This window comes from Ursus americanus, chromosome 14, assembly GCF_024610735.1.
Source record: "Ursus americanus isolate L20-20 chromosome 14, mUrsAme1.1.p, whole genome shotgun sequence".
NCBI lineage: Eukaryota > Metazoa > Chordata > Mammalia > Carnivora > Ursidae > Ursus > Ursus americanus.
Genome location: NC_142140.1, coordinates 40,626,467 through 40,637,361, shown reverse-complemented (window position 1 = coordinate 40,637,361; position 10,895 = coordinate 40,626,467). Strand labels below are relative to the sequence as shown.

Genomic DNA, 10,895 nt, shown 5'->3' with positions numbered 1-10,895 from the left:
TATCCTAGAAAAGCATGTCACAACCTGGAGATGGTCATCTTGTCCGGGCAATGGGTCTGCTGCAAGATTGGAAAAGCCCCTGAGTTTCATTCCCTCAAAGCCAAGTCAGTTGGGAGAAAGCCACACAGCACAAGCCAACACAGCCTCAGACATGGAGCAACTAGACTTATCTGCAGGAAGAGACCTGCTGTCTCAGCAGGAGACCTCTCCAGGTGGTTCTCAGGAAACCCACAGGTACTATACAATAAGCAGACCGAACAAGGAATGCCAGTCCATTTGGATGACCATGGGAAATCCGTGTGTGTCAGGGCCAAACCAGTCATGGAAATCAGCCTGTGCAAGGGAGCGATTACCTTCCAATGGCACTGCTGCTTCCCAGCTCCCTCTGGGACCATCTGGTTGTGAGGGCACCTGAGGTGGTAGGTTGCCACAGAAGGTGGGAGGTATTTTCTTTCCAGTCTAAGTTGTCTGAAGGCATTGGTCGTTGTACTGTATGCAGGCATGGCTATTTTGCAGAAGTCTGCAAAGGCTGTACCCTAAGGGTCCATAGTGGTAAGGTGGCTGCCAGTAGTCACCTGACTGCTCTCCGTGGGTTTGGAAGGGCCTGGAAAGGCCTCTGGGGACAGGAGGGAATAAAGTTGGCCCCAGTTCTCCAAGGCAGGCCAGGAGCAGGAAGAGGGGATCAGACACTTGGGGGTCCCATGGGTTGGAAAGGGCTGGCGGGTCTAGGACAGAGCTGGCTTTTAAGTGGTTTCAGAACCTCTGATTAAGTTGATTCACAGGACTCTCTCCTTTTAGTCACTGTCTCAGCTCAGTTTCAAATTCAGGGTCAAAGGTGCTTCCTAGTAAGAGAGGTGGCAGGCCTAAAAAAAAGCCACGGGGAAATGAAGTCCAGGGGAACTGTTCACAAGGAGATCCAACACTGAAGGTCCTGGGCTTCCCTCCCATTCTCCAAGGGACTTACTTAGATGGAGACCATCCATTCACAGGGGAGCAAGGTGCTTTCACCTTGTTCCCAGTAAGTCCTCCTTCCACGGGACCAACGGAAGTGCAGCTGTGTTCCAGGAGCCATAGAGGAGAAAGCAGGGGCTTTACACTAAAGGTCACAGGCAGAGAGGTTTGCAGAAGGAAATCTCAGGGCTGGCACTGTGTAGCAAGACAAAGGGTGCTCATTACTCAGATGAGGTCTTCCTGGAATGAAGGTGAACCCTCAGGTTACCACACCCAGCAGGACGGAGACCATGTAAGCACATCCAATTCACAGGCTATTTACATTATCCCCCAGAAAGCTCTTGATTATGCCGTTTCTTTTTCTTTGGGACCACTTGGCACTATCTAAAATAATCCTATTTCTTGGGGCGGCTGGGTGGCACAGCGGTTAAGCGTCTGCCTTCGGCTCAGGGCGTGATCCCGGTGTTATGGGATCGAGCCCCACATCAGGCTCCTATGCTATGGGCCTGCTTCTTCCTCTCCCACTCCCCCTGCTTGTGTTCCCTCTCTCGCTGGCTGTCTCTATCTCTGTCAAATAAATAAATAAATAAAATCTTAAAAAAAAAAATAAAATAATCCTATTTCTTATTAACTATTTATGGTCTTGTATCCCCCTATCCCAGAAGAATGTAAGTGGCCTGGAGTGCAGGGGCCTTGTCCACCTTATTCATAATTATGGCTTCACTGCATGCAAAGTCCAATGCCTGGCACATAAGAGGCCCTCAAATGTTTACTGGACGGATGGAACTCATAGAATGAACTGTCAGGCACCGTAGAGCTCTTGCTCTACCACACAACCTTCCCGACTAGGAGTTCTCAAAGGGTGGTCCCTTGCCCAGGTGTGTCGGGACCCCCTGGAAATCTGTTAACAACACAGTATTTCAGGGGCACCTAGGTGACTCAGTCGGTTAAGCATCCGACTCTTGATTTCGGCTCAGGTCATGATCTCAGGGTGGTGAGATGGAGCCCCACATGGGGCTCCATGCTGAGCATGGAGCTTCCTTAAAATTTTCTCTCCTTCTCCTTCTGCCCCCCTCTCTAAAAAACAAAACAACACAGTATTTCGGAACTCACTCCAGACATGCTCGGTCAGTTCTGACGGTGGGGGCTGAGCCGCTGTCTGTGAACAATCCTGCGGGTATCCTGATCTGTATGGAGGTTGGAAAACTGTCCGTAGCCACTTTTGGGGGAACCACCCCACAGCAAGGATCTGAGGAACCTGTGAAAGAACCTGTTGATTCTACATGTCCTGTTATGCTTGAAAAATAACTCACACTCAAGTTTATCAGTCTGTAGTTAGTTTGGGTCAAGGATTCACCTCCATCACCCTTGGGAAGTACAGGAACTCTGGGAGACCTCACCGGTCCTAGCACCCTTTGCTAGAGGTAAGAGCTGGCACAGGTCGGACAGCAAAGCACAGCCTGGCCGGCACACCTCTGTGAGGAGCCGAACGTTCACCTCTCTGCTCGGAACCCATCGCCTTTGCTTCACTGGGTTCATACGCATCTTGAAGACAATGGCTTCTTCCTGTTTTCTGCACAGGGTTTTGCACCTGCAGATGCTCAGACTGTCCTTAAAAGTACATCGAGGCTCACGGAACCAACTGCCCTCAAGGCCTGCATCCAACTGGGGGCCGTCTGAACTGCACCCTGACCAACATGCCCCAGCTCACCAAACCAAACTACGCACTCTTGGAATGGATGCAGGCCGCACACCCCTTTCTTCACTTTGACCATGGAAAGAGTAGGCAAGGCACACTTAACTGTATGCTCCTTAAGCATCATTAAGGTGGTCAGTCGGGAAGCCCCGAATCACTGAACTCAGTGCGGACCAGGACCAGGTGGGGCTGAATATTTAGGCTCTTCATAGGACACATGCAGAGACTGGTGTGTGAATGCAGAGAATGGGACTAGACTCCAGAAATGTTCTATTTATTCACTAAAAAAGAGGGAGATTAGATCTTCTTGATCAATTTCCTCCAATCTCCCAAAACTCCCTCCCTTCATTTTTCCAAAATAACAACACACTGAGAAACACGTTTGTACAAAAACCACGTATTATTCCCACCCCCCCTCACAAAATTGGGTGGCTGTATTACAGGAACGAAACCAGATCAAAGACATGGAAAGAAAAAAGTCACCACTTATATTGAAACATAACAGTGTTAAGAATTCAGGTACTCTGTAGAATTGTTACCAGCATAGTAAAAACATTTCCACCTGGATCTTTTAAATTTGAAAGTGATCACATTAAAGACCTGAGGTTACAAGGGACCACAGTATGAACCAGAATTCCATTTTCCTTCTAAGACCCCAGTGGAAAAGGTAAGTATTTGGAATGAGTTTCCTTTGGGAAAGACTGGCGGGAAGTAGGGAACACCCTGGCCATTGTCAAAAGGCACTGGGATCTTTCTGGAGGCAAATGCATTGGAACTAAACTCCAGCAGGAACAAGCTCATTTCCACTCCAAGAGTCCAGAACAAACACACAAAAGGAACAAGGTCTCCTTGGTTCCAGTACTTGGATGGTGACCAGGGCCACCTGGTTAGAGGCAACACCTGAGGGTTTGAAAGGCAAATCTTAATTGTGGTTTTATTTATTTATTTTTTTTGCGTTCTGATACTAAGGAAGAAAGTTCTGAGGTGTTTTACAAACACCTCCGTACACCCTCTCGTATGTAAAGCTTTACAGAATATATAGAAAAAGATATCCAAAAGGTGCTCCACTTTGCATTCTAAATAATGAAACTGCCACTTGGGAATGTGACACGAAGAGGCCAGGTGCTTTGGAAATCAAGATCCACCAAACACACCCTTCCCCCGTCCATGGAAGAACAGAGGGGAGGGAAGAAGGACAAGAAGAAAAAACCAAGAACTCTCAAGTAATTCATCAGCAGGGGTAGAAATGGGCTCGAGTTAAGGCATTTCTGTGGCTCCTGCTTTGGAATGGCGTTCCGATCTCTCAGTCTGAGCACCCCACCCCTCAAAGCATGACGCTCTGATTGCCAACTGAGTGCCTTGGGACCCCCAGCATCTCCCTGACAACCCTGCGACAGATGGAATGTGAGATCTCAGAAAGGGAAGGGAGAAAGGATGAGAGGCCCTTGATCCTGCCCCACTTCTCCAATCCCGTCCCAAACCTAAAGTACCGCTTCACTAAACCCCACTCACCCTGGATTGCAAGAGGTAGTTTGGGGACTTGAACCCCCAGCCATCCTAACCAAGTTCCATGAGCTAAAATGTTTAGCACTATCTACTTACATTTTTTTTTCCTTTTTAAAGGTTTTTTTAAAGAGAGGGGAAAAAAGAATGAGTACAAAGCAGTGACTAGTGGACTAGACTCAGTGGGCAGTCAGCGCCCTAGACTCATCAAATGTTCCTGGCTAGTCTAGGGAATGAAGGAACGCCTCCCCAGATCCCACCCCTAATCCAACAACCATCTGCATAGAAAGCCAAAACCAGTGGGCCCGGGGAAGGAGGGGGTCTGCTCTAATGCTTGTGTGCTCCCCTACCAGGTACTAAAGGGGCCACGCAGCGGGGAGGTCCTCACAGTCCTCAACAGGAATAAAATCAGAGGGGTCCCGCCCCATCCCCATCTCTTTGAATTTTGGTGCGTCAATGTGGGGCAAAAGTCTCACGAAACTTCACCATCAGCACCAATCTTAGCTCAGATTAGCAGAAATAAGGTCACTTATTATGCCTTCAGGTTTGTCCCCTCTGGCTATTCCCTCTGCCCATCACTTTTTTTTTTTTTTTTGGTTCCTATGAACTTAGGACGCTCTCATTTAAAGCAACAATGACAGAAGAAAAAAATTAATAAAACATAATGATTATAAAGCATTAACCACGTAAGCATCAGACAAAGCCAAACACGGCGGGAGAGCGCTGGAACAACAGACATAAACTTCTCATGCTCACAGGACCTGCGGAGAAACTGTCAGTATCCCCCACAGCAGGGCAGGGGGACGCAGGCTACCATGAGGATGACCAGGACACACGGTCCCCACAGGCTTCCCCTGGCGTGCTGGCAAAGGACCTAATGCAGGCCGTGTCAGAGCATGGAGAGGGCTGGCAAGAGGAACGGGGAGATATGGGATGTGTGATTGGGGCTGCGAGAAGAAAAATCCTAAAAGAAACCCAAGGAAGCCGAGGAACACCAGTCTCATCATCCCCCCTGCAGCTGCTGGCGCTGGGCGTGGACGCTGCCTGCATCTTCCAGGCTAGGGGGCGGCCGAGGCTGGCGGGCCTGGAGCAGGAGGTGGAGGGGCTCCATCTGCGGGTGGCGGAGGCGGCGGCGGCGGTTGCGGTGGAGGGGCATCTGCAAACACATCCAAGAGGGACTTGTCATTGCCGGAAACACAGGGGCCTGGGAAAGAGCGCACTCAGAGAAAAATGACATAGGAAGTAATTTTCTTTATGGCAGGCAATCAACGCAGCCTTCGAGGCGCTGCTGCCACTGCGGGCCGTGCAGGTCAGGTCCCCCTGAACCTCCGGGTCTCGGCTCGCGGGGTCAGGGGTCCCAACCTCCTTCGCGGCCCGGCCCTTCCAAGAATCACTCCAGACCTCTGCAGAACTTAATTATAGTTTGATTTTATTGCATTTTAATGGTTCTCTCTGCTAATTTTATTTCTTCAGTTAAATGATAAAGCTCTTTCCTGGGCAAGTTCTGTGTCTTCTTTTCTTTCTCTCTCAGTGCCTGGCCTAGGTGGGCACAGAACAGATTATCAATAACTTCTTGCTGATTAAGTGTCTCCACCGGGGCCAGAGAGCTTCACTCGAGGCAGCTGCTGACAAGCTGGACAGTCCTGGGAGGCCCCACAGCTCCTGAACTGCAGTCCTTGGATTTTTGGCCAAAACTAGGTCAGGTCCTGAAGGGAACAATTAGTATGAGTGTCTGGGGCTCTTTCCTATTTCAACTTTAGCTGCTTAGCGTACAAAGGAATCCTAGAGATTATTTAATCCAGGGTTTTTAAAACCTCTTGATTTTGTCAGAAATGAAAACACAGGAAACAAATAATTCAAGTACAGCCTTGCTTACCAGTCAGTTCACCCAACCTTCCCCCCAGGAGATTTCCACCAAACGGCTAAAGCACTTCAAAGCATTTTGAAATCCACTGATTTAATCCCTTGGGTCATCTTTCCAGGGGAGGAAACAAAGCCCTGAAGAGGGGAACCACTTCACCCAATAAGGTCTGTCTGGGACCCTAGAGCCAAGTCAGCAGCTCAGAATCCGGGAAACACTCATTCGTGGCAGGAAGTGGGGGGAGCACCTGAAACCCTCCACATTCTCAAGGTGCTCCCCCGAGCGCCCTTCAGGACGAAATCCTGGACAGTGGTAAAGACCAAGGATATTATCTCTGCAACTGGGATGGCAAACTGGTCAACTGTCTTGGTAGGCTGGCACGTTTGTACACTGCCTGTAAGGCAGCGAGGTTAAGTGTTTTCTTGCCAAGGAAAAGAAGTATCTGCTACGCTACAATTGTTGACCAAGGACTCAAGGGAGATCATGTTTTTCTACTGTCACGGTCCTATCCACCCAGCTACACTGCTGCACCTACTCTGTCCTAGCCCCTGGGGGTCCAGAGAGAAATGATACATGCCTTTGTGCAGCCTGCCTCCTGGTGCTGGGAAGTCTCCTCGAGTGCTCCAGTGCACTCAGAGCCCGTCAGAGTCTCTGGTAACTTGTAAATCCTCTATGCTACTACCCGCTTGCTCATTTCTTGTTTTCCCAACTAAAGCTCCCGGAGACCAGGAACTCTTGAGTCCTGGCTCTCTGTACTGTGAATAGGAGCTAACTCCTTGGCACATACCTGAACTTGGAAATCAATCGGATCACAGATGTGGCTGGGGAACCTGGCCACTACTGGCTGCATTTTGGGATCATTCTGAGAAGATGGACAGGAGTAAAGGGCACGGCAGAGCTTCTGAGGCAACCCTCTGGAGGCTAGGATTGGGTGACACCAAGGGGTCTACTGAAGAAAAACCCTGGCTTCATACCTATGTCAGACAGACACTGCTCAGCAGCACCTATGCCTTCTCCACAGAGCCTGCCAGGACCTCCTATTCCTTCTCAGCACAGCCCCTCCATACTCCTTCCTGAGTCTAAGCTGCTACTACCAGTATCTCAGAGTAGATATGAGACTTGTGATTTCTGCCTTAAACTGGTTCGTTCTTTACACCCTTCACTTTTGAACCCCATGTCCATAAAAGGCTCCTGTAGGAAAACCACCAGCAGCTGAGCGTATCTAACAAGATTCAAGCTAGAAAGGCTTAAACAGGAGTAGGCGAGGAATGTCCTTCTGGCCTCCCCACAGACCTCAGGGTCGAGAGTGCAGGCCACCAAGGCTATGGCACACAAGGCCAAATGACAGTAAGCATCTGCACTCATCACCCGTGCACGTGCTCATCAGGGGTGCTGAACAGCACTGACCACAAACCAATCTTCCAGAACCCACAGTCACAGGCTCACTGTCCATGGACCTGCCAAATTATAGATGATCTACAAAATAAAGCCTTCGTCCCTTGTCTCCAGCCCACCCAGAGAGACCCTAGAATGATGCTTCCCGCCATCACACTACTTACACATGCCATTAGGTGCCGTGAGGGGAACCCGGGGTCCTAAGATGTTTCCTGGCATTGGAGGCATACCAGGAGGGGTTGGGCCACTCCCAGGGGGGTGGATGTTGGCTGCAACGGTGGGAATCATGCGGCCTGGCATGGGCTGCCCAGGGATCATGGAACCTGGACCTGGTATCTGACCTGTGGAAGGAGATTTAAAGTATTAAGGTAAATGTACTAGGGAGAAAGGGATCAATTCAATGCCCAAGACTGCTAAATACAAATAGCTAACCCTCCAAAGGATTTGAAATACCAACAGGGCAATAATCTGTAATAATCTCTATGTCCAGATTTTCATTTTTTGGAGGAGGAGGAAGGATAATGAGGCAATCTATGGAGTGAATGACTACCCTAAACCCTGGTATAGGCAGGTAGCTGTAAGAAGCCATTATAAGAAAAGCACCCTAAAAGAAAACATTCGTTTTGGTTAGTCTGGGTGGACAATGGCTTGGCATACATCCTGCCGAGGACACAAAATACCAAGCACAGGCCACAGGGGATGAAGAGGACTTAAACAGCAAGTTAGTGCGCAGTCCAAGGACAGCCACTAGGTCAAGCCTGAGCTTCACACAGGGGCTTCGTGGGAGAGTATGTGTGTCACAACTGTGAAATCAACATTATAAAGGGATTCTGATCGGAATTTCCAAGTCCTGTTCACAAGACGTTTCTTCTTCTAATCCCCACCATGAAGTACTGTGGTAGGGGTGGTGGGGGCACAGGGAGAAAAATGGACAACCCCTTCATCTCTTCCCACTGGTTTGAAATTAACGAGAGGAGACACCAGACACAAGAACAGTAAAATACCTCCTGTCTGCAGTTTCACACTGAGTCTTCAGGACTTTCAGCAAACTTTTTATATAGAGCCAGACAGTAAATATTTGGACCTTGCAGACCATATGGTCTCCGTCACAGCTATTCAACTTTGTCTGTGTAGCATGAAGGCAGTCACAGATGACATACAGGTGTCACAGATAACAAATATGTGAGACTGTGTCCCAATAAACCTTTATTTATGGACTCTGAAATGTGAATTCCACATAATCCTCATGAGATATAAACATTCTTCTTTTGAGTTTCCCCCAACCATCTAAACTATAAAAACCATTCTTAGCCTGCAGTCCATACAAAAACAGGAGATGGGCTAGAATTGGCCCACAGGTTGTAGTTTACCAATCTTGCTTTAGATATGATAAATATTTATTAGTTTTTAAACTCAGTGGTTTGGCTGCTGGGCTTGGTTTTAAAGAGCTACGAACAAAGGAGAATGGTTTAATGGGCACAGACCAATGTGGAAGCACACGCAGGCACTCTCACTCTCTGTCTCCACAAACTATACACTCTCCAGAATAAGGAAAGGGAATCTATGCTGGGTTTTTTCGTTTTTTAAATCTAGGGACTTCAGTATCTCTGTAAAGTCAGTTGTATGAAACTAAATACAGGTTTCTAGACAGTTCTGAGACAGCTGAAAGTAAGAATGCTTGAGGTCCAGTCTTGGAAAATTTGGGAGCTGGGACTTGATAGCTACCGGTCAATGACAACATAGAGAGCAGTACTGGAGATAACCTAAGGGGAGTTCTTGGTCACTGTTTAGAAAAAGGCCTGTCTTAAGAAAGACACACAAAGTTTCAAGCCTCACACCATCTATTTCCAGTGTCTGTTCCCTGACCCAGGACCCAGGAACGGGAATCCCCTACTACTGGGGTGTCAGGGAAGAGAACTCCAGAAGTTCAGGAGTCAGGGGAAGAGGTGGTCCACTGTCTTTGGGGAACAATTTTTAGAAAGCAAAATATATTAACATTATGCCTCAGAATAAACAGGACAGCAAGTCTGGGGCCCTCAGGCCCACCTTTCTGTGTTCTACAATGCAATCACGCAAGAGCCCAGCAGAGGAGTCCCCAAGGTCCATCCACTGGAGGAAAGCTTGGTCAAACTGCTTCAGAGAAGGCAAAAGCAGGTACTGGACTCACTGCGGGGCTAACACTGCCACCTACTCTTACACCAACTGACCCCTGAAGCCAAAAGCTGCTGGGCGCCCGTGCCACAGTTAGGACACATTCAGGCAGTGGTGGAGAGCCTATCAATCTAGGGATGACATGGAGATTAAAGGAACTACCGTCGAGCATGTCGTATGTCATACATCCCACAGATGTACCGTGTGGCAGGCACACCCAGGAAAAACCACAGAAGGAGCAGGCCCAAACCCTGAAACCTTCCAGTCAATTGAGACAAACCTGTGAATGACTTGGGACTTGGGATGGTGTGCTATAGAGTGAAGGCGGGGCTTAGAGACAGAACAGCAGACCATCCTAAGCGCAAGGCCCAGCTGGAGTCAAGCCATCAGAAAATGATACGAGCGTCACCCCCGTTATTCCTGAGAGCTACCACTTAGCGGTAGCATCTTCATACGCGCCACTCCGGGCTACCCGCATCACCTTATTAGCTGTTGCCTGCATTTCCTGAGGAACAACAGGCTCAAAAAGGTTAAATCACAACACAACACAACACAACAAAACAAAGTGCTCAAGTAAGAGCCATGTGACCCACGGTCTGTCTGACAGGACTGACAGCAAAGGGGCTGGATGCGCCCTGCACGCAGAACGGGGCTGGGACTCGGTGAAAGGTTCTGGAGAAGGGAGGAGTGTGGAACTGCTGGCCTGTGTGATGGAGAGCTCGAGAAGGGATGCAGAGGAGCTGGAGCCTGGAGCAGAGCAAGCGAGCTTCTGACGAGAAGGAGGGACTGCATGACGGCAGAGGGGTGAGGGCGGCACCCCACAGGTGGCCTGGGAATGGATGAGAGAGCAAGACAGAGCGCAAGTGTGCAGCGGGAAGGAGCGAGAATTCAACGTGGGAAGCACAGTGGGGAAGAAGTGGAGGGGACGGGCAAGGACTCCTGCTTTGGGAATGGGAGATGCGGGGGACTGGCCGCCCCGTGGTGAGCAGGGTGCAGGGGAGGCACGGAACTCTCAAAGGCTCACACAGGCAGCGGCCCATCGAGCCAGTCCCCTGCCGCTGTTCAAGAGGCTCCCGAGTCCCTAAGTCTCTAATAAGAGTGAGTCTCTAACGGTATTCTGGTGATGAGACAGGGAGACAACAGATACTTTTGTTGTTGGAGGCATGAGACCCACTTTTAAGCCTGGAGCTATCAATTCTAACCCAGAGATGAAAGAACTTTTCACGGACTCGGGACCAATGGAAACCATGCACTAGACCAGCCAATAGAGCCCCTGTCTGTCAGTGGGTGCGAGCTGCCTCCTCCTTCCAAGTTCAGGCTGGACAAGAGGCCCTGAGC

General features: G+C 49.4%; 1 protein-coding gene across 4 annotated transcripts in view; it reads right to left on the bottom strand.

Annotated features, from left to right (window-relative positions):
- Positions 1–2,905: 2,905 nt before the first annotated feature.
- SMARCC1 (SWI/SNF related BAF chromatin remodeling complex subunit C1) overlaps positions 2,906–10,895 on the bottom strand; it is a 169,530-nt gene continuing 161,540 nt past the window's right edge. For 3 of the 4 annotated variants that reach the window (XM_087867088.1, XM_087867090.1, XM_045778834.2), the window contains 2 exons: positions 7,571–7,747; positions 2,906–5,306 (listed from right to left, as the gene is read on the bottom strand). In XM_087867088.1, coding sequence (XP_087723214.1) covers positions 5,209–5,306; positions 7,571–7,747 — 275 coding nt within the window. In that variant the 3' untranslated portion in view covers positions 2,906–5,208. Of the gene's footprint in view, positions 5,307–5,562; positions 5,857–7,570; positions 7,748–10,895 lie in introns of those variants that run through there. The other variant, XM_087867089.1, reaches the window with a different exon arrangement.